The 23,997-nt window shown below is 41.4% G+C and overlaps 1 protein-coding gene across 1 annotated transcript; it reads left to right on the forward strand.

Annotated features, from left to right (window-relative positions):
* The first annotated feature begins 8,385 nt into the window (after positions 1–8,385).
* XAGE3 (X antigen family member 3) lies at positions 8,386–20,113 on the forward strand. Its single transcript, XM_003917744.5, has 5 exons — positions 8,386–11,692; positions 12,559–12,647; positions 13,490–13,595; positions 17,521–17,646; positions 19,999–20,113. Exons 2-5 carry the CDS (start codon positions 12,567–12,569, stop codon positions 20,019–20,021), a joined length of 336 nt encoding a protein of 111 aa, XP_003917793.1. The 5' UTR covers positions 8,386–11,692; positions 12,559–12,566; the 3' UTR covers positions 20,022–20,113.
* Positions 20,114–23,997: the final 3,884 nt, after the last annotated feature.

The raw sequence follows: 23,997 nt of genomic DNA on the forward strand, positions 1-23,997 counted from the left end.
GCTGGGCACAATGGCTTACTCCTGTAATCCCAGCTTCTCAAAGGCTGAAGTGGGAGGATCAGTTGAGGCCAGGAGTTCAAGACCAGTCTGGGCGACATAGTGGGACCCTGTCTCCAGAAAAGAAAAGAAATAATAGTAAAACCACAACGAGTTATCATCTCACACAGTTACAATACCTGTTATCAAAAAGACAAAACAAACAAACAAATGCTGGCAATCTCACCCAGCTAGAATGCCTATTCTCAAAAAGACAGAAAATAACAAACACTGGCAAGGATGCAGAGAAAAAGGAACTGTCATACCCTATTGGTGAGAATTTAAACTAGTAGAGACACCATGGAGAACAAAAGGGAGGTTCCTCCAAAAACTACAATAGAACCACCATATGATCCAGCAATCCCACTACTGGGCATTTATTCAAGGGAAAGGAAATCAGCATATCAAAGAGACGTCTGCACTCCCACATTGATTACAGCACTATGCACAATAGCCACACTATGGAATCAGTCTAGATGAATGGATGAAGAAAATGTGGTACACGTATACAATGTAATACTTTTCAGCCCTAAAAAAGAATGAAATTCCGTCATTCTCAGCAATCCTGGGTGGAAGTGGAGGACTTTATGTTAAGTGAAATAAGCCAGGAACAGACCTGAGCGTCAGCTCTTGGTCTCTGCCACGGAGCCTCAGCACAGCACGACCAGCTGCTTCAGCCTCCAATTTAGCTGCCTCTGCTTCACTCCCTTTCAAAGGATCTTAAACACCACATGCTGTCACTCATATGTGGAAGCTAAAAAATGCTAATCTCATAGCAATAAAAAGTAGAACAGAGGATACTAGAGGCTGGAAAGGGTAAGGGGTGGTGGGGATAGGGAGAGATTTGTTAAAGGATACAAAATTACAGCTTGATAGGAGAAGTTACAGTGTTCCACAGCATTGTAGGATGACTATAATTAACAACAATATATTATATAGGCCGGGCGTGGTGGCTCACACCTGTAATCCCCGCACTTTGGGAGACTGAGGTGGGCGGATCATCTGAGGTCAGGAGTTTGAGACCAGCCTGGTCAACATGGCGAAACACCGTCTCTACTAAAAATACAAAAATTAGCCAGGCGTGGTGGCGGTTGCCTGTGATCCCAGCTACTCAGGAGTCTGAGACAGGAGAATCGCTAGAGCCTGGGAAGTGGAGGTTGCAGTGAACTGAGATTGCGCCACTGCACTCCAACCTGGGTGACAGAGCAAGACTCTGTCTAGAAAAGTTAAACAAATAATATATTGTATAGTTTCAAATAGCTAGGAGGACATTGAATATTCCCAACACAAAGAAATGATGAACGTTTGAGACAATCCATATGCTAATTACTCTGCTTTGATCACTATACATTATATGTATGAAAATATCACTACTTATATATGTATATATATATGTACAATTATTATGCCAATTTATAAAACAAAAACAAAGAAGAAATACAATTGATTTTTGCATGCTGGTATCTTGTACCCTGAATCTGAAGTATTGTGTTATATTGAAAAGAACTACAGCAACAACACAACTGAAGGCCAGTTCAGCTACTGAAAAGATTGATTCAAACCCCAACACCAATGCCCTGGCAGAAAAAGAAAAGAAAAGAAGACACACTACATACAGAGGAACAAATTTAAAGTCATCCATCAGACTTCTCATCGAATCTGTGCAACCCAGAACTTTCTAATCAGCACAAACAATTTTTTTAAATGAAGGTGACATAAACATGTTTACACAAACAGGTAAACAAACAAAAATGGGGGGAAAAGTCATTGTCAACAGATTTGTCCTACAAAACATGTTAAAGGAAGTTCTTGGGTCAGAAGGAAAATAGAAGGAAATTTGGATCTACACACAGAACTTCACAGTGCTGGACATGGAACAATTGTGGGAAAGTACATGATTTTTTTTTTTGGAGATGGAGTTTCCCTCTGTCCCCAAGCTGGAGTGCAGTGGCATGATCTCGGCTCACTGCAACCTCTGCCTTCCGGTTTCAAGGGATTCTCCTGCCTTAGCCTACTGAGTAACTGTGACTATAGGCGCACGCCTCCACGCCTGGCTAATTTTTTTGTATTTTAGTAGAGACGGGGTTTCACCATGTTGCCCAGCCTGGTCATGAACTCCTGAGCTCAGGCAATCCACCCGCCTCGGCCTCCCAAAGTGCTGGGATTACAGAAGCGAACGGCCGATTAAAAAAAAAAATTTAATTTTCTCGTTTAGAAAAAAGGTCTCCCTATGTTGCCCAGGCTTCTCTCAAACCTCTGGGCTCAAGCAATCCTCCTGCCTCAGCCTCTCAAAGTGTTGAGATTACAGGTGTGAGTCATCATGCTCAGTCGAGATTTTTTTCTTGTAGCTAATCTCTTTAAAAGAAAATTGACCCAGGTGGGGTGGTTCACGCCTGTAATCCCAGTACTTTGGGAGGACAAGGCGGGTGGATCACGTCAGGAGATTGAGACCATATTGGCAACGTGGTGAAACCCCGTCTCTACTAAAGTACAAAAAATTAGCCGGTGTGTTGGCGCGTGCTTGTAATCCCAGCTGCTTGGGAGGCTGAGGCAGGGGAATCGCTTGAACCTGGGAGGCGGAGGTTGCAGTGAGCTGAGATTGCGCCACTGCACTGCAGTCTGGCGATAGAGCAAGACTCCGTCTAAAATAAAAAAAAGAAAGAAAGAAAATTGACTGTCAAATAGTAACAATGTATTGTGGGGTTCTGACATAGGTAGAAATACAATGTGAGACAACCATAGCAGAAAGCTGGGGAGAAACGAAATGGAAGTATACAGCTGTACGAGTCTTACAATGTACATGAAGTGGTAGGATATTACTTGATGTCTGGCAGGAATTTTTGCATTTTATGTGTGGGATCAGTAGATTGACCATTATCCTACAATTTGACATAAACTCCACGAGGGCAGGGATGGGTTTTTTTTTTTATCGTATGCCCCAGACACTCAGCACAGTACCTAGAACATAGTTGGGGTTTGGCAAATGACTGTTCAACAAATGAAGTCTTTTTTTTTTTTTTTTTTTTTTTTTTTAGACAGAGTCTTGCTCTGTCGCCCAGGCTGCAGGCTGGAGTGCAGTGGCGCCATCTCGGCTCACTGCAAGCTCCGCCTCCCGGGTTCACGCCATTCTCCTGCCTCAGCCTCCAGAGTAGCTGGGACTACAGGCGCCCGCCACCATGCCTAGCTAATTTTTTTGTATTTTTAGTAGAGACGGGGTTTCACCGTGTTAGCCAGGACGGTCTCGATCTCCTGACTTCGTGATCCGCCCACCTGGGCCTCCCAAAGTGCTGGGATTACAGGCGTGAGCCACCGTGCCTGGCACCCCCCCGTTTATTTCAGACAGCCAGCAGGCTGAGACGATGATGGATTAATGTCTTGTGGATCCATCTTAAGGGGGATGAATCTCAAGCTTCTTTTTACATTGGGCAAGAGAGAATCAGGAAAGGGTGAGGTCAGGAGGAGAATGGTGACCACAGACATCTAAGTGTTAACGGGAGCCCGGGGAGGTTGCAAAACGTCTTTGTCCTTGGTCAGGTCACAGTGTTCCCATAAACCTTTCATGCAACATTGCCGCTTGTGTGTACACCCTTCTCATCTCCTCTGGGCTGGGTTCTTAAAGGGACTATTATCATCCTTGCTTTGAAGTTAAACCCTACACTAAATTCCTCCCATAGTTCGCTTGGCCTACGTGCGGGAATGAGCAAAGGCAGTTAGCTCCTCAGGTCAGAAGCAAGACAGAGCAAGCCCTGGTCAATTTCTCTCACTATGTCAGGTGCGCCCTCCCTCTCTGTTACACACACACCCATGTTCCCCTGGCACTGATTCAGATCAGTGGGCAGCTTCTGGGCAGCCACGCTGACCTGCATTAGGAGGCTGAAGGGCACTGGAACTTTATCTCGATGTCGGCTTCAAAGCTTCCGGAAGGTGCCATGGCATGAGGCACAGCCGGGCTGAAGAGCTTTCTGGGTGTGTGGGTGATAAGGGCCGGGGGACCTTCATACCATCATACTGGTGTCTTGTACCCTGAATCAGAAGTATTGTGTTATGTTGAAAATAACTGCAGCAATATAATTTATGCGCTCAGTGCCCCCTTGTCACAGCTTTTGGCGAATCTTCAGAATGCTCATCACTAGGTACAGTCGTTCCTTCACACACCTCAGGCCAGGGAAGCTTCTCACCACAGTAGTGGAGCACTCCATCATTTTAGCTGAAGAACAAACCTAGGAAACAGAAGCTTAGCCACTTGTGCACTAGTAATGTTATAGATCACATTGGCATTCACTCCCCCAATTCTTCTTTCAGGGACCAACCCAACCCAACCCTGCTCATCCCAAACTAATGACCACAACAACATATACATGCCTCTTGCTTTGCACTGATGGCGTCATTGGGGGAGCTTTGAATCTAACTATTGCACTATGTGTTTTCTCCGTTTCCCTGATCTGAAACTGTAGGCTTCCAGATACCAAGATAGGTGTCCCAGGCCACTCTCTGAAGTGATAATGCTGCAGGTGGGCCAGGCCTTGACCTCAGTACAGCTCACCAGCAGCAGCGCCTTGCCAGGGCCAAGAGCCACCCAATTGTGTTGCTGGAGCTGAAGGAGAGGAAAGGTCTAAAGAGACGTCATAAAGATATCCATCTCGATAGCACAGCAGCCTCCTCTTACAGACATGCGGGTGTTTTGGTTTCTTTCAACATGTACCGACTATGGCATTTTTCAGGATGCCTGGGGTCTTCAGCTAACCTTCCATCCACACCACCCTGCCTCCCCCACTGCCCCTCTCTACCCTACCCCAAACCTTCCTTCTGTTTTAAATGCCGCCCCCGAGGATCACTGACTGGTTTTCCTTCTGATAAGGATATCAAAACACCTTTTACCCCTAATCTTCAAGATACCTAAAAGAATGAGTCTTCAGAACATCTATCTTAAAAATTATTATGGCAACAGTGGCTGAGTAATAATAGCAAAGAAAACGCAAGTAAAACAGTGAAAGGAATGTTGTTTCAAAATGATTGAGAGTTTCCCACTTAGAGAACAACACTTCATATGTGGCATGTTCCCTTCCAGACTTTTTTTCTATGCTTTTTTTTTTTTTTAAAATTATGAGATTGGAGAATAAGTAGTGTGTTTTACTACATCTGTTGTTTTATTTAATATTTTACCAAAGCTATTTCGCATAATAACAGTGACAGAGATGTTGCTGCTAACATCCATGGTAGCAAACACATACAGAAAGCAGAGACTGCCTTTGTGCTTTCCTGGTATTGACTTGTCACCCCGTATTATTGAATGCACTCAAGAGACTTCATGTTCAATCCACACGCAGATAATGTCATCTCATGAATGCTGCTGGACACTTTCACTTGTTTTGTGATCTGGAGGACCATTCCACACTGCAGCGCATTCCAGAATGTCAGGGTCGGATTGCATGTGTCTGTACACCCCTCTCCAGCCTGGGTACCAATCTGACTCTGCTCTTGCTGGCGAGGTGACTTTGGGCAAATTCCTTAGTCTCTTAATGTGTCTCAGTTTCCTGTTCTATATTAAGAGATGATAACATTAGTAACACTAATGTTACTAATGAGCACTAAGTGACTGTGATTATGTATACATATATATATAATTTGAAAATATAGTCTTTTATTATATATTTATATATATATGGAGAGAGAGAGAGAGAGAGAGAGAAACAGAGAGAGAGAGAGAGAGAGAGAGAGAGAGAGATGCTAAAAAAGCATCTGGTCTAGAATAAGTATCCAGAAGTGTGAGCTTCTATTCTCACATCTCTGAACTTCTGCTTTCTGCTCTTCCCTATTATTCCTCGCCCCTGTCTGCTGCAGACCTCTCTCCCTGCCCTGCACACCTTCACCTCCCCTCCACACTCCACTCTCTTTCCCCTTTGCCCATTTCCTATGACTCTGGATCTGAGTAAATTGATACCATCTTCTCATGATTTTGCTCAGAAAATATTAGTATCATTGGTCTTTTATTAAGTCACCAATGAATTTTTTTTTTGAGACAAAGTCTTGCTTTCTCACCCAGGCTGGAGTATAGTGGCATGATAATAGCTCACTGCAGCCTTGACCTTCTGCAGTCCAGTGACCCTCCCGCCTCAGCCTCCTGAGTAGCTGAGACTACATATCGGTGCCACCATGCTCAGCTAATTTTTAACATTTTGTAGGTGTGAGGTCTCGCTATGTTGTCCAGGCTGGTCTCAAACTCCTGGCTTCAAGTCCTGCCTCAGACTCCCAAAGTGCTGGGATTACAGGTGTGAGCCACTGCACATGGCCAATTTGCCCCCTCCTTTTTTTTTTTTTTTTTTCCTTTATCTAAGTCTTTGCTCCAGCCCAGAAAACTGTTTTTTTTTTTCTCTCCTACTTGGAGGAAAGCGCAATCAAACTTTCAGGATTTTTGCCTATTCAAAGTTCAGCTTTGGCAACATTTGAGTCCTTTCTCCTCCTGCCTGGAGGAGAAAACAAAAGCCAAAGTCAGCACCTGGCCGCACCTTCTCCCAACACCCTGCATTATTCAGCATAGAACAGTGGCTCAGGGATCCAGTGGGTCAACTCTTTTGCCATTGGAGGGATTACTGTGAAATGCTGTGAGTACATGTATTTTTCGCAATAGACAACAGCTCGGCTGCTGCTTCCTATTAGGGGCAAATCCAGTCTCCCAGGTGTTACAGCTTTGTCAGGTCTGCTGCTTCATTCTTTATTCAAAGAAGGCTTTCATCATATTTTAGTGAGTCAGGGTCTTGCTGGTGAATCACACTGTTGCTGCCAGTGTGTCAGGGATCCCCAAGATCACCCTCACTTCCAGTAATTGCCTATGAGGACTCAATGTATAGTTGTACTCGTGGCTAAGACTTATTACAGCAAAAGAATACTGAGCTAAATCAGTAACGGGGAAAGCCTACTGGGCAAAGTCTGGTGGGAACCAGCAAAAGCTCCCAAGAGTTACTTCCCAATGGAGTCACACAATTTGTCTCTCCAGCAATGAATCATGACAACATGTGTAAAATGTTATCTACCAGGGAAGCTAATTAGAAACTGAGTGCCCCAGGTTTCTACTGGGGACTGGTCACATAGGCACTCTCTGCCTAGCAGGCAACAACATTTCAGATTCCTAGAAGGGAAGCTGGTGTCCAGCATAAAACACATTGCTTGAACAAACAATTTCGGAAGAGTAAACCGCTCTTACCAGATGGAGAATGGTGGGAAACCTCCCGAAATCAAGTTCACAGATGCCAGGCAAGGGCCAGTCTTGCAAGCTGGCCTTTCTAAGGATAGTCGTTTCAGACCTGCTATATTACCTCTTTTTTTGCACAGAACTCAACTACAAAGCTTTAAAATACATAATCAAATCAGACAGAACCAATGGAAAAAAGTCAGCAACATATAGATGAACTGAATGGCACCATGGACTAATTGGATCTAAGTGACAGGTTCGGAGAAAGCTCCTCATAATGACAGCAGACCGTGTATTCCCTCATGGCTGGTTTTGAGGGGTTCACAGCTCCAGTGGATGAAGTACCTGCCAACATGGTGGAAATAGCAAGAGAACAAGGGTGGAACGTGAAGAGGTGACTCAACTACTGCCATCTCATGATAAAACTTTAACATGTGAGGAGTTGCTTTTTACGGATGAATGAAGAAAGTAGTTTCTTGAGATGAAATCTACTCCCAGTGAAGATGCTGTGAACACTGTGGAAATGACAGCAAAGGATGAGTTGATTAGGTAATGGCAGGATTTGAGAGATCTGACTCCAATTTATAAAGGAGTTCTACTGTAGGTAAAATACTATCAAGCAGCATTGCCTCCTACAGAGAAATCGTTCTTGAAAGGAAGAGTACATTAATGGAGCAAATTTCATTGTTGTCTTATTTTAAGAAATTGCCACAGCCCTCCATGTAGTATTAGCTTGTTAAAAAGTAAATAAAAAAGAAAATAAATTGCCACAGCCACCCAACTTTCAGCAACCAGCACCCTGATCAGTCAGCAGCCATGTACATCCAGGCAAGACCCTCCACCAGCACAAAAGTTACAACTCACTGAAGGCTCAGATTATCTTTCGCATGTTTTAGCAATACAGTATTTTCCAATTAAGTTATGTACATTTTTTGACATAATACTATTGCACAGTTAACAGATTGTAGTGTAGTGTAAACATCACTTTTATTTTATTTTTATTATTATTTAAATTTTTTTTTATTTCAATAGGTTTTTGGGGAACAGGTGGTATTTGGTTACATGAGTAAGTTCTTTAGTGGTGATTTGTGAGATTTTGGTGCACCCATCACCCGAGCAGTATACAATGAACCCAATTTGTAGTCTTTCATCCCTCAGCCTCCTCCCAACCTTTCCTCTGAGTCCTCAAAGTCCATTGTATCATTCTTATGCCTTTGCATCCACATAGCTTAGTTCCCACTTATGAGTGAGAACATACTATGAACATCACTTTTATATACACTAGGAAATAAAAAAATGTGTGTGACTTGCTTTACTGTGGTGGTCTGGAACAGTACATGCAATATCTATGATTTATGCCTGCATAAATTTATGAAGGGGACATGATTTAACATGTAAAAGTCCACCATCTGGCACCTCAAATTCATGTTCTCTCACATCTGAAATACATTCATCTCATCTCAACATCCTCGAAACTCTTAATTCTTTCCAGCATCAACTCTAAATCCCAAATCTCATTCAAATATCATGAAAATCAGGAAAGGGTGAGAGTCAGAGTATGTTGTATTCTGGGGCTAAATTATTTTCATCTGTGAACTTGTGAAACCAGACAAGACGTTATCTGCTTTCAAAACAGCATGAAGGTGCAGGCATAGGAGAAACACTCCCATTCCAAAATGGAGAAGATGGAAGGAGAGAAGGAGTCATGGGATCCAAGCAAGGTTTCAGACTTTAAGAGATTTTAAGGCTTCAGAATGGTCCTCTTTGGCTTGATGCTGTGTCCTCTGGGCCTAGTAGGGTGGCAGCTCTGCCCTCTTGGCCCTGAGTGTTAGCCCTGCTCCCTTACCCCTGGGCAGAATCCCTGTTTTCTGAAATTGAGGAGGTGGCTCTGCCATCTGGAGCTCAGGAAGAGGCATCTGGATTCCTGTTCCCCAGGTCATTGCTGTCTGGGCCTATAGAGGCAGTGGCAGCTTGCCAACCTCTGCATCTGTAGCTCTCCCATCAAAGTCACTCTTCCTTTATTTTGTCCCATTTCTGTTCCTTTCATTCCAGGCTGGCTGTGCTTCTTTTGGTATAAAATCCTCAAAACATGTTGGCCTCTGATGCAATTCATGGCGTCCATGCCAACAGTCCCTGGGTCCTCCATAGATCTTTCCTGGATAAATGCATCTCCTTCCCTGCATTCTGCTGAGATGGTTGACTGGATCCATGACTCACATACCTCATCTCTTTAGCAATCAGTTGTCCCGCTACACCCTTGGCCCTATTTCCAGAGCTTGCTATCTGGATAGGCTGAGAATCTTCTAAATAATCAAAGGCTGATTCCTTTTTGCTCAGCAATTCTGTCATTGATTTATTTCTCCTCCCTTGCATTTTGCAACCAGCAGCGAGGAGAAACCAGGCCACAACTTCCATACTTTGCTTAGAAATGTTCTTAGCTACATATGCAATTTCATCACTTACAAGTTCTACTCTGCATCTAAGAGAATGCAATCTAGCCAAATTCTCTGCCACTTTCTTACAAGGACTGTGTTTCCACATGTTTCCAATACCGTGTTCCCCATTCCTGTCTGAAAGCTCACCTTCAACATTCATATTTCTAGGAATATTCTGTTCATGATGATGGATGTATTCTCTGAGATGACAGAAACTTTCTCTATAGTTATATAAACACCCCCCCACCCAATGCTAGAAACTCTCCTCCATTTGAATGACCTCCCGTAATGATGCATTCAGAGGAGAGAAGTGATCTGCTGGGAACTCTTAGAGCTTTCCAAACCGGGTCTACCTGTGCTTGCCCTGGCATTCATTCTCTGCCGCCCTTCTGCATACAATTGCTCCTAACTGAAGCCAGCCCCCCACCTCAGCTCAGGATCCCATACCTCCCACCTTCTCAGGGGCTTTGCTCCTGCAATGATCATTCTGTCTCCTGAACCACCAGCTGCTCCTTCTAAATGGGATCATTCCCCAACCTAAGGGGGGAACTTACCTTCTTCCCCCATGTCCTTCTATAGCTACTAACATATTTATCTGCTGCCCTTCAAAGTGAAACTGCGTGAACTTATACAACCCACTTCATTGGAGTCATTTTTCAAAATTATATAGAAAGGAAAATGAACCAGAACAGCCAAAACGATTCTGAACTATAACTTTGGGGAACTCACATTACCTAATATCAAGAGTCATGTTAATTCTATAGTAACCAGAACGTGGTACTGGGGAAAAATCAACAGACCAGAATGGAGTCCGGAAATAGGTTCACAGACATGATAAACTTATTTTCAAAAAAGGTGCAAAGGCAATGGAGAAATATTATCTTCCTGAGAAACTGTGTTGTTTTCCCCCTTGCTTCTTGGCCACTACATTCATTGTTCTTTACTACCGTGGGTCCGTTCCCCATGTTTCTCCTTTGCAGTTCAACTGCTCTTCTGTTTAACTGTCTGTCTGCCCCACTACAGTGTGGTGGCCTCCATGGGACATACCACGTGTGGCTCCTTGGTCTTCACATTTCCAGCATCCCAGATATTTCCTGCAACATGGCAGGCACCCGTGCATATATAAATGAAAAAAAAAAGCGTGTATAAATATATAAATATATATATATATATAATTTATTTGTCACAAAAGGTCTTTCTGAGACACATCCTCCACTCATGGTGACATGGGACTGTCCCCAGTGTTTCTGGATGCATAAGAATTGTAGGGCAAGAGAGGGAACAAAGCCTCTTAGTCCCTTTCCTTCTACTACAAACATCTTAGGGATGCGAGTCTGGGGACAGTGGGAAAACCCCGGCTGGCCTTGCATGTGCTTGACTCAGTATGCACACCCCTTGCTGCCCAAGTCCCTTGTTGTCCATGTGCCTTGCTGTCTGCCTTGTGTCCCTGCAGAGCTGTGCAAGGAGACATCGTGACTTCCTTCTGTGCTGCTGACTAGGAGTCAGCCGGTAGGTCCGAAGATCAGTCCTCCCAGGGTGGAAGTGGGAGAGAGTGTGAGGAGGAGCCCGCGGCGCAGTCTATGTCCTCCGATTGGGGAAGGTCCTTGAGGTTGCCATTCTTCTCCTAACAGGCGGCAACACAGCCATGGCCTTGCTATCGTGGGTGTCCCAGACAGGGGAGGAAGGAGGGCCATAGAGGGGAGGAGGACCTAGTGAACATGGAGTGAGCTTTGAAGGGGGAAACTATTTGTGGTATTTGAGTCCCGGAGGCATATGAAACCGCCCACAGAAGACACATTCCGAAGTCTTCAGTGGGAACCTGGGAGAGGGCAGAGGACTGCGCGGCGCGGGATGGGGTGGGGCGAGGAGGGGCGCCACAGCCCACTAGGCAGGCACCATCCTCACTGCGCATGTCCACTGGGCGTCTTCCCCTCTGCACCTTTGCCCATGTGGTAAACGCCCTGGAGCTGTGAGAGTGTGAGGGTCGCGTTCCTGCTGTCTGGACTTTTTCTGTCCTACTGAGACGCAGCCGGTAGGTCCACAAGCCATTCCTCCCAAGAGTTGAAGTGTGAGTGAGTGTGAGGAGGAGCCAGTGGCTATCCGGAGCGTGGGACAGATTGGTCCACGGCCTCAGAGGCCGAAGGGTCTCAAGGTGCTCGTCCTTCTGCTCGTGAGGTGGCACTGCCGTGGGCCTTGTTGTGGTGAGGTCAGAATGAGGGAAGAAGATGGGCCGCACAGTTGAGAGGGGTCAGGTGAAAATGGGGCGAGTGCTGGGGGTGCTGGGGCAGGTATCCGAGTCCCTGGAACCCTCGACCGAGGACAGATTCCAGGCTCCTTTGTGTCGACCCGGGAAGGAGCAGGGTGGGCATTAAGGAAGGGAACTGGGAACGCTGAGGGTTGGCGACCATGGCCCTGAGGTCTGTAGAGCGCCTGGCAGAGGTGTACAGTGAGGAGGGCCCAGCGCTGTGTGGCAGCTTCTCAACTCCACCGTGGAGGTTTGAGTTGGTGGGGCTCTGCGTTCCAACAAAACTTGATTTTAGGGGGGAAATGGGCCTAGCAAATGGGTGTGTGACAAAAGCCGTAGTTACTGCAGTTTTAATTCTCTGGCTGTATTTTCCCAAATGTCTCCACAGAGGAGAGTTAAGTTGTGAAACCAAACCTTATCGGAAATATCCTGTGTCTTTTGCCAGGAGCCTTAAGAAATTGCTCAGTTAGCTTGACCAACTTAATGGCTTCACAAGCATTCATAAGGCACACACACTTACACTTGCCCTGAGACTTAGTTCGAAAGTATTTACAAACTTTTAAAAAACGACAAGTTAACATTTGGTCATGGAAGTGGTCAAATATAGCTGTCTTTTCAAGTACATTTACCAATTCACAGTATTCTGCTTGCAGTTTGAAATATGATTTGGCGAGGAAGATCAACATATAGGCCTAGACCAAGGAGAAGTGTACCACCTCCTGAGCTGATTGGGCCTATGCTGGTGAGTGCCTTAACCTTTGATGTTTTCTATTAGCAGAAAGTTATTTTTGTAACTTGGTGTTGTTGCAAAACTGTTTTGTAATTGTTGTTGAACCAATATAGATACACCAATAAAGGTGTCCCATGCTGATAAAAATTATCATGGGGGCCTGGCGCGGTGGCTCAAGCCTGTAATCCCAGCACTTTGGGAGGCTGAGACGGGCAGATCACGAGGTCAGGAGATCGAGACCATCCTGGCTAACACGGTGAAATCCCGTCTCTACTAAAAATACAAAAACAAAACAAAAAAAATTAGCCGGGCAAGGTGGCGGGCGCCTGTAAACCCAGCTACTCGGGAGGCTGAGGCAGGAGAATGGCGTGAACCGTGGAGGCAGAGCTTGCAGTGAGCTGAGATCCGGCCACTGCACTCCAGCCTGGGCGACAGAGGGAGACTCCGTCTAAAAAAAAAAAAAAAAAAAAATTCATGGCATCTCATGAAGGAAAGACTAATCCAAGAGGAGTAAGTTCTCCTGTTGTCTGGGTGGATGATCTTGTGTTCCCCAGATTTTGCCCATGATTTTCTTCTCATGCTTATTTGCAAAAGATTACACACATTCATCCTAACATAGATTAAAACAGCTTCCAAAGCCCTTGAGGGCAACTGTCTTAGAGTAACCTCTCTGTGGGAAGAGTAACTTTATGAAAAATAAGTATGTGGAATAGTGTTGGAGAAATGTCTTTAGACTTATGATCAGAAACATCTATGTATTCTGTATATTTATATTATTGAAATGTATTGATAACAAAACTTTTTATCTGCACACACACACACACACACACACACACACACACCCCTCGTTCCAGGAGCCCAGTGATGCGGAGCCTCAGCAAGCGGAACCACTAACTGAAAGTCAGGATCCTACACCTGGTCAGGAGAGAGAAGAAGATCAGGGTGCAGCTGAGATTCAAGGTACTGGGAGGGGAAAGAAAGAATGTCTATGGGGAGGGAAGGAGGCCTATGTGTGCGTCATGCCTTATGCCATGACCAGTAACAGGAGGAAAGAAAACATTGGGAAAGGATCTCAAACATTTGCTGAGAGTTGGCTGGACAAGTGAAGAGTATAGTTTGCAGCTTCATAGAGTCCCTGGATATAATGAATCTTCTCCTACCTTTAAAATATATTTTGGGCAGGGCGCGGTGGCTCAAGCCTGTAATCCCAGCACTTTGGGAGGCCGAGACGGGCGGATCACGAGGTCAGGAGATCGAGACCATCCTGGCTAACACGGTGAAACCCCGTCTCTACTAAAAAATACAAAAAACTAGCTGGGCGAGGTGGCGGGCGCCTATAGTCCCAGCTACTCGGGAGGCTGAGGCAGGAGAATGGCGTGAACCTGGGAGGCGGAGCTTGCAGTGAGCTGAGATCCGGCCACTGCACTCCAGCCTGGGCGACAGAGCAAGACCCCGTCTCAAAAAAAAAAAAAAAAAAAAAAAAAAAATATATATATATATATATTTTGTATGCTTGAAAATACAGTCCTTGCTAAATCAGATGAAACTGTTTAATTTGATGTACAAAAATGTACATTATTTCACTAGTTTACTTTGATCTTCTTAGAATGTTGTCTGATCTTCTTAGCCGAGGTGTCCACAGTATTGTATGCACCCTTTAATAGCATGTAGAATGCCAAGTCACCCTACCTTGTAACACCCTGAATAAAGCCCATTTGTATAAGGATGTTAGCCCTATTTTGTAAATAAGAAAACTGAGGCTCTGAAATGGAGGCTTACCAAGAACACTTGACTCATGGAGAAGGAATTCATATTTCATTCCAACGTTTATGTTCTCCCTACCATTCACATTAGAAAACGTGAATGATTTTGCTTGAAATGTTAATACTCGAATGTGTCTGTACTGTAAGGTACTTCAGTATTGGCTCAGGACAAAACAAAGTTCAGTGAAGCAGGATAGACCTCCAGAAAAGACCTCAATGAATGACAGCCACTCTTTCCTTTGCTCTGTATTTTTTTTTTTTAAATTTATTTATTATTATTATACTTTAAGTTGTAGGGTACATGTGCATAACATGCAGGTTTGTTACATATGTATACTTGTGCCATGTTAGTCTGCTGCACCCATCAACTCGTCATTTACATCAGGTATAACTCCCAATGCAATCCCTCCCCCCTCCCTCCTCCCCATGATAGGCCCCGGTGTGTGATGTTCCCCTTCCTGAGTCCAAGTGATGATGAGTTTGCGTCCTTTGTAGGGACATGGATGCAGCTGGAAACCATCATTCTTAGCAAACTATCACAAGAACAGAAAACCAAACACCGCATGTTCTCACTCATAGGTGGGAACTGAACAACGAGATCACTTGCTCTGTATTTTTGACAGTATGTTTGGTAAAATCTGGATAATTCAGGACATTGGCATACAGGTAGCTATATTAGTATGATTTTGAGGGGCTTTTAAAGAGTTGTTTATATACTTTTATAATTAGAAAACTCGAAGTATGATAAGATTATCATAAAACAGAAATTATTTCTTCAACAGATAGCATTTTGAAGTTAAACATTGACAGAATTTGGGTAATGGATTACTTTAGCAATTCACTGTTAAGGGGTTTCCAGAATATGACTGTCAACAATGCCCATTAATTTTTTTTTCACTCAAGTTCCTGTACTCTTGTGGAAGACAGCGATTTTGCTGTTATATTTGTTACTTTTATGTGAATGGGATTCGTTTATGGAAAGTTACATATAGGGCCTTTGGACCTAAGGTTGACTAATTTTAACCAAAAAATTTCCAAGTTACCTCAACAGGTAATGAGTGTCAGGACTGTAAGATTTGTCATAGGCTCACCAATACCTTCATCTAGTCTTTCAGAAAATTACGTTTGAGTTATGATTAAAATGCTATCCACTGGGAAGTCTTTAGGTTTCCTAGATAGCTGACACTCACTGTTTATAATACACAATGGTAAAGTATAGGAAATGTAAGTGTGGTATGGTTTTTCCTCAGATTGTCATTTAAGATAAGATTTCATAATACAGGAAAACAAAGGTGGGACATCTTTGCACCGCATTTATTACCACAGTCGACTGCAGCCTTTTATTTCCTAACACTGAGGAAAATAATATTATCATTTCCTTATTTATCTTTCTTGTTTGCCTGCTTCAATTGATAACCTTTGTATTTTTTTTATTATACTTTAAGTTCTAGGATACATGTGCACAACATGCAGTTTTGCTATATATGTATACATGTGCCATGTTGGTGTGCTGCACCCATTAACTTGTCATTTATATTAGGTATATCTCCTAATGCTATCCCTCTCCCCTCCCCCCACCCCACAACAGGCCCCAGTGTGTGATGTTCCCCTTCCTGTGTCAAAGTGTTCTGATTGTTCAATTTCCACCTGTGAGTGAGACCATGAGGTGTTTGGTTTTCTGTTCTTGCGATAGTTTGCTAAGAATGATGGTTTCCAGCTTCATCCATGTCCCTACAAAGAACATGAACTCATCCTTTTTTATGGCTGCATAGTATTCCATGGTGTATATGTGCCACATTTTCTTAATCCAGTCTATCATTGATGGACATTTGGGTTGGTTCCAAGTCTTTGCTATTGTGAATAGTGCCACAATAAACATACATGTGCATGTGTCTTTATAGCAGCATGATTTATAATTCTTTGGGTATATACCCAGTAATGGGATGGCTGGGTCAAATGGTATTTCTAGTTCTAGATCCTTGAGGAATTGCCACACTGTCTTCCACAATGGTTGAACTAGTTTACAATCCCACCAACAGTGTAAAAGTGTTCCTCTTTCTCCACATCCTCTCCAGCTCCTGTTGTTTCCTGATTTTTAAATAATTGCCATTCTAACTGGTGTGAGATTGTATCTCGTGGTTTTGATTTGCATTTCTCTGATGACCAGTGATGATGAGCATTTTTTCATGTGTCTGTTGGTTGCATAAATGTCTTCTTTTCAGAAGTGTCTGTTCATATCCTTTGTCCACTTTTTGATGGGGTCGTTTTTTTCTTGTAAATTTGTTTGAGTTCTTTGTAGATTCTGGATATTAGCCCTTTGTCAGATGAGTAGATTGCAAAAATGTTCTCCCATTCTGTAGGTTGCCTGTTCACTCTGAGGGTAGTTTCTTTTGCTGTGCAGAAGCTCTTTGGTTTAATTAGATCCCATTTGTCAATTTTGGCTTTTGTTGCCATTGCTTTTGGTGTTTTAGACATGAAGTCCTTGCCCATGCCTATATCCTGAATGGTATTGCCTAGGTTTTCTTCTAGGATTTTTATGGTTTTAGGTCTAACATTTAAGTGTTTAATCCAGCTTGAATTAATTTTTGTATAAGGTGTAAGGAAGGGATCTAGTTTCAGCTTTCTACATATGACTAGCCAGTGTTCCCAGCACCATTTATTAAACAGGGAATCCTTTCCCTATTTCTTGTTTTTGTCAGATTTGTCAAATATCAGATGGTTGTAGATGTGTGGTATTATTTCTGAGGGCTCTGTTCTGATCCATTGGTCTAGATCTCTGTTTTGGTACCAGTACGATGGTGTTTTGGTTACTGTAGCCTTGTAGTATAGTTTGATAGTTTGAAGTCAGGTAGCGTGATGCCTCCAGCTTTGTTCTTTTGGCTTAGGATTGTCTTGGCAATGCGGGCTCTTTTTTGGTTCCATATGCACTTTAAAATAGTTTTTTCCAATTCTGTGAAGAAAGTCATTGGTAGCTTGATGGGGATGGCATTGAATCTGTAAATTACCTTGGGCAGTATGGCCATTTTCACAATTGATTCTTCCTATCCTTGAGCATGGAATGTTCTTCCATTTGTTTGTGTCCTCTTTTATTTTGTTGAGCAGTTAACCTTTGTATTTTTAAGTGCTTGACCTGGAAGCTGATCTCCAGGAGCAATCTCAGTCAAAGACTGGGGATGAATGCGGAGATGGTCCTGATGACCAGGGGAAGATTCTGCCAAATTCAGAGGAATTTAAAATGCCAGAAGGAGGTATGCTATCCATTAAGATGCAAAATTATGTGCTTTCTGTTTTCCACAATATTGTACTTTTGATAATAAGAGAGAACATTACTATCCCCTTAAAATCAGAGTTCAAATGCAGACTTTCTTTGAAAGGTTGTTCAGACCCCAATTGCCTGACTGCAAGACTTAAACACTATCAGATACAGACACAAATTGGGTCAAAGCCATATTGAATCATCAAATATGAAAGTATATTCTTACTTCTGATTATACGTAACAACTAACAATTTTCAGATTTTTTTCTAATTTCTGATTTTAACAAATACATAATGCATTTGTAATACCAGTTTGTGTGAAATATCCTAGCACCTTAAGCAGATTCTAATACCAACTTTAACATTATTTGTGAGATTCTGGATTAATTCCATAAATTCTACAACCATCTTTGGTTGTAGAACACGGCTGTTATTGAAAATAGTAAATGCAAATCAGATGTATTAACATCTGTTTTATAGTTGATTTCTGCATCCTCATGTTCTGTTGGATAAAATACAAAGATACGATTTGTTTTTCATAACAATCAGTTTCACTCCAGTTCTAATATCTGAGTTGAGATATCGTGGTTCCTAAGAAAATGAGCAGGCAACTTGCTTGATGAAAGTACCTTTTCCACATATTTTCCAAATTGATGACTGTCAATTAGAAGAGCTTCTGAATTTATAGGAAGCATTCCATGTTTGTGGAAGAAATTACCTAAATGTTTTTACTCTACACTGCTGAACCATTCAATTAGACTATTTATGTTGAAAGATAGTTTTCAATTATTTCCAGGAGCCCATTGAACAAGCCTCAATTTTATTCTTAGGAAGATAGTCTTAAATGAATATCTTGTTAAAATAGATAGAAAATTACACGAGAAAGGAAAATATTACAAAATGAAAATAATAAAGAGCAATAGAATAAATCTAAGGGAAAAGGAAAGAGGTACTTAATAAGAGACAGGTATGAATCATTAGTAAAAGGAAATGTAATCCAAAAGTAATACATTTAAAAGATTGTTCTTTTGAAAAATAGCTATGAATAGAGTAATAATTTGCACACTCTTAAAGAAAATGGAAAAAGCTCAACATGGAATATGAACAAGACCCTAACAGATACTGAATATATGGTAGAATCGAAAGTGAATACATTCTTGAACTTTAATATTTTCAAAATATGAATGAAGTGATTGATATTCTAGGAACACATACATTAGTTAATATATTACAGTAATACCTGAATATCTAAACATCACAAAGACTGTGGAAAAACTTCTGAAATTTCCCACTTATCCCTCAAAAACACTCAACTTTTAGAAACAAATATTTGGCTTTTCCAGATGTCTTACTGTCCTTTTCCATTTTCCTCTCCCTCCATTTCTTTTTTTTGCCCCACTCCTCATGATATATGCCTCTTTCCCATTTTGATGTCAAAAATAATAGTGATAGATTAAACCAAATCTGACCATGTAATTTATTTTACCAATGGAAATATTTTCAAGTTTAAAAAGAGGGACTCTTCATATTGACATCAGGATGATAGGTAAAAATGTTGGACAAAAATGGTTACTGTACTGTACTATAATTTATTAAGCCAATCCCATGTAATTAGACATTTAGCTTGTTTCTAATTACTTGATGTTCTAAGAGCCGTATTATTTCCAAGATTTCTGAAGAGTAACTTTTATTGCTTATTTTTAATTATAAAAATTATACATGTTTTGGTGAAGAGAAAAAAAAAAAAAAGAATGGCTACTGTACCTTAAAGAACACAGGTGGGTAAACTAGCCCCAAGCAACATTTTTGCACTTCTGCACAACAGAGAAAAAACAAATGCAGTACTGGCCTTTCAATTCACTGCACTTACGCAGTTCCTAATGTGACATAAACTGTTTCCCAGGAACTTGTTGAACATCCAGAGTATTATTTCAAGGCAAAATATTATATTACATTATACATTGTTTGTAAATTCCTTTTGTTTCTTAGGTTTGTTGTGTGTTGGTTATGTTTTTATTAAAACTGTACACAGTGTTTGCTTTTCACTTTGGGCCACCTTTTAATAGGTTCACTTGATTTAAAGCGTTTTGAAGTTAAACAGTTTTGGTTCCCTTGAACTACAGAAAACAAGGTGTTTTAAAAATGTTGCTAATGTATATGCTTGGAAGCCTATCTTCAAAGTCTCTACAGAGGTCTAACTGAATGTTAGCCATCGGGTTACTCTTAGGCTTCTGGTTTTAGTCCATGGTATAAAACCAAAACTTTGGTGTCCTTCATATACCTTTAATGTCATCTGAATACAGTTCTGCTACTAATATTCCCTCCTGTTATGTTTCTATTATAGGTGACAAGCCACCACAGGTTTAAATGAAGACAAGCTGAAACAACACAAACTGTTTCTATCTAAGATATTTGACTTAAAAATATTGAAATAAACTTTTGCGGCTTTCTCCAAATAAGTCTTGCACATTTTTTTGTTCATTTTATTCCCAAATATTTGATACTATTGAAAATGGTGGCCAGGTGTGGTGGCTCAAGCCTGTAATCACAGCACTTTGGGATGCTGAGGCAGGAGGATTTCTTGAGCTCAGGAAACTGACACCAGCTTGGGCAACATAGTGAGACCCGCTCTCTGCAAAATAAATGAATGAGTGCATGAATGTATGCATGTATATATGTAGCTTCAGTCCCAGCTACTTCTGAGGCTACATTGAGAGGATCCCTTGAACTCAGGAGGTCGAGGATGTGGGTAGTTATGTTCAGGCCACTGCAACTCCAGCCTGGGTGACAGAGTGAGACTGTTTGAAAAAAAAAAGGAAAAGTATCATTTTTGAAATTTTGTATTCTGATTACATTGGTATACACACTTGTGATATTATGAAATATATAAATAATATTTGGTCCTCTACCCTCTGTACTGGCGTACAACTCTTAATATTTTTAGAATCTCCACAAAGTGATGTCTTTTTGTATGCTAATGAGTTGACTGTTGCCTAGCAGCCCCTAGGTAGCTTTGGGATGGGGGATTAGAGGGCTGGGACTTTCAGTCCCACCCCAAACCTTCAGGAAAGGGAGAAGGGCTGAAGGTTAAGTTGATTACCAATAGCCAGCCAGTGGTTTAATCAATCACACCTGCATCATGGAAACCTCCATGAAAACCCAAAAGGACAGGGTTCAGAGAGCTTCTGGATAGCCCCGCACATGGAGGACAGCATTTCCACAGGGGGCATGGCTCCCTGCCCCTTAACCCATTCCTTATCCTATGCATCTCTTTAACTGGATCCTTTCTAATATCCTGTTTAAATCAACCCATAAATGTATATGTTTCACTGAGTCGTGAGATGCGTTAGTAAATTAATTGAACTTGAGTAGGAGTCATGGGAAATTCAGTTTATAGCTGGTGGGTCAGAAACACAGTAAAACAATTTAGGGCTCATGGCAATTGGCAGGGTCCTCTTGCGGGACTGAGCCCTCAACCTATGCAATCTGATGCTATCTCCAGGTAGATCCTATTGGAGTTGAATGAGAGGATACCCAGCTGGTGTATGCCGCAAAACTGTTTGCTTGCTTGGTGTGTGGAGAAAAGCCCCCACATATCTGGTCACAGAAGTCTTTGATGTTACTGGTTGTAGGGCAAGAACAGAGAAAACACTTTTTTCTTCCATTCAACCAACAGGTATCATGTTTGTATATTGTTTTTCTATGCAGTAAACTTGCTAAATATCCTTATTCCAAATTTATCTCTAGATCCTTTCTGATTTTCAACACACACAATCATATCATCTTTGAATAACAACAGCTTGTTTTTGACATTTCAAACAGTATCCTTTTTCCTTTTTCCTATTCTACGACATTGGACAGGCCCACCCAATACAATGCTGATTAGAACCAGTAATTGTGGCCATTTTTCTCATATGCCTAGTAGGCATTGGAAATTTTTTTTTTTTAACATCTTGCCATGCTTGCTATGCTTTTAAAAATAGATCTGTTTTATTAGAATAGGAAACTCCATTCTATTTTCCATTTGTTAGGACTATTTATCTTGAATATATGTTGAGTTTCATGAAGCACTTGTAATGCATCCATGTAGATGATTACAGGACTTTTTCCTTTATTAATCTGTTAACATTGTGAATTACATTGGTAAGTTGCTATGTTTAAACCAACGTTGCATTCCTAGGGGGAACATTGGGTCATGACACATTATCCTTTTTGACGAATCTATGTATTACTAATTTGTTTAGGATTTGTATGTGTGTTCTCAGAAGTGACATTAGCCTATATTCTTATTTTATGTAGAGATGCTTCTCAAGTTATCATAGAATTATGTCCCAATAAATCGATCATATATTGAAAATTTTGTAAGTTGAAAATGCATTCAGTACACCTAACTTAGCAAACATCATAGCTTAGCTTAGCCTACCTTAAACGTACCCAGCATACTTACATTAGCCTACGGTTGTGCAAAATCATCTAACACACAGTCTATTTTATCATAACTTTGAATATCTCATGTAATTTATTGAATACTATCCTGGAAGTGAAAAATATAATGGCTATATGGTTATTCGAAGTACTGTTTCCACTGAACGCATTTCTTTTATCTGCCATCATAAAGCCAAATACTTTTAAGCGGAGGCATCGTAAGTCGTGGCTGTCTGTATTCTCTTTGTTGGACTTTGGTATCTAGGTTACACTAGCTTCATGAAATGAATTGGGATATAAGTCCTCTTTCTTTCTTTCTTTCTTTCTTTCTTTCTTTCTTTCTTTCTTTCTTTCTTTCTTTCTTTCTTTCTTTCTTTCTTTCTTTCTTTCTTTCTTTCTTTTCTTTTCTTTTCTTTTCTTTTTTTTTTTTTTGAGACGGAATCTCGCTCTGTCGCCCGGGCTGGAATGCAGTGGCGCGATCTCGGCTCACTGCAAGCTCCGCCTCCTGGGTATAAGTCCTCTTTCTATTCTCTGGAACTGAAATCTCTGCAAGACTGAATAACTTGGGGATAGGCTTTGCCATGTTCTTTTGTTTCTAGATTGAATCTCCTTTTTACCTTTGGACCCTACTTAAAGACGGAACGAGCAGATCTAGGTTCCTATGCCTTTGAACTTTATAAGGTGGCCATCTTTCCTCCAATGATCCCTCTAATGATGCTGTCACTCTGAGAACTACCTGCTCCTTTTTTTTTTTTGTACTGATATTAACCCCTGTACACAGAAAGTTAAAAGTTGCCATTCTATTAATTTCCCTACATAAGATTTTTAAGAGATGGGTTCTTGCTATGTTGCCCAGGCTGATCTTAAACTCCTGGGCTCAAGTGATCATCCCTCCTTGGCCTCCAAATGTCCTGGGATAACACGTGAGAGCCACCATGCCAGGCCTGCCTACATGATTTTGATCTGTGGTATGTGACTGTGAATGGTTTGACTAACCAAAGCTGTGTATAGTTACAACAATAGCTACATTTATTGAGTTCTTTAAGAAAAACAGGAATAATAATAACTTGCATTTATGGAGTATGTGTTATCCATTAGCCACTTCTCTGAGCTACGTTTCGTTTTTTTCTGACCTCATTTAATCCTTTAAAAAGGTGAGTCAGAGTTTTGATAAAATTTACAATAAATGACTCTAGTAAAAAGCAGATATGGGGATTCAAGTTCTAAGTTCACAGTCTGCGCTTTCTCAGAGCAAATGCTTCTGACAGCGTTGAATGTAGAACTGGTGTTGCATATACTGACTTCAGTGGTAATCTCATTTTTATATAAATCTGTGGTAATATATAAAATATATATTTTTTTCATTGTTCAAGATAAAAGGCTTTGTTCTTTTCTTGAAGGAAGTGTTTCCCAAAATATGGCACGTAGAGCTAACAGGCGTTTCGAGATGAAACCATTGATACAAAAACATTTAAAAAAGTAATGATAACATACCTATTTTACGGTGCTACAGAACAATATAACTTGAATACTAAAGTCTTTTGGAATAGTTTGTGGGAACACAGAGAGAAGAACTGATGCCTCAATCCCTATGGAAAATGCCACGACATCTCCTGCAAACACATTTGACCTTTCTTTAAAAGTTATTAAGAGCCAGGGAGGGAGAAGCACCAAACCTCATTTTTTTTTTTTGAAAAGCGCATACATTTATTTAATATAAGTTTTACATAGGGAAAGGAAAACACAAAGAAACAGGAAAACTTGTGTATATTTATTCTAGGTTTGATGGAGAAGTGGATAGTGATGGAAAAGTATGTTGGATAAAAATGCATGATCTGATGATAGTTAATTGGGGAGAACTCAGCTATGCCTGTTTGTTCAGATTGCTGCCAATGACCTTGTGTTTCTAGAGATATAC

Source organism: Papio anubis, chromosome X, assembly GCF_008728515.1.
Source record: "Papio anubis isolate 15944 chromosome X, Panubis1.0, whole genome shotgun sequence".
NCBI lineage: Eukaryota > Metazoa > Chordata > Mammalia > Primates > Cercopithecidae > Papio > Papio anubis.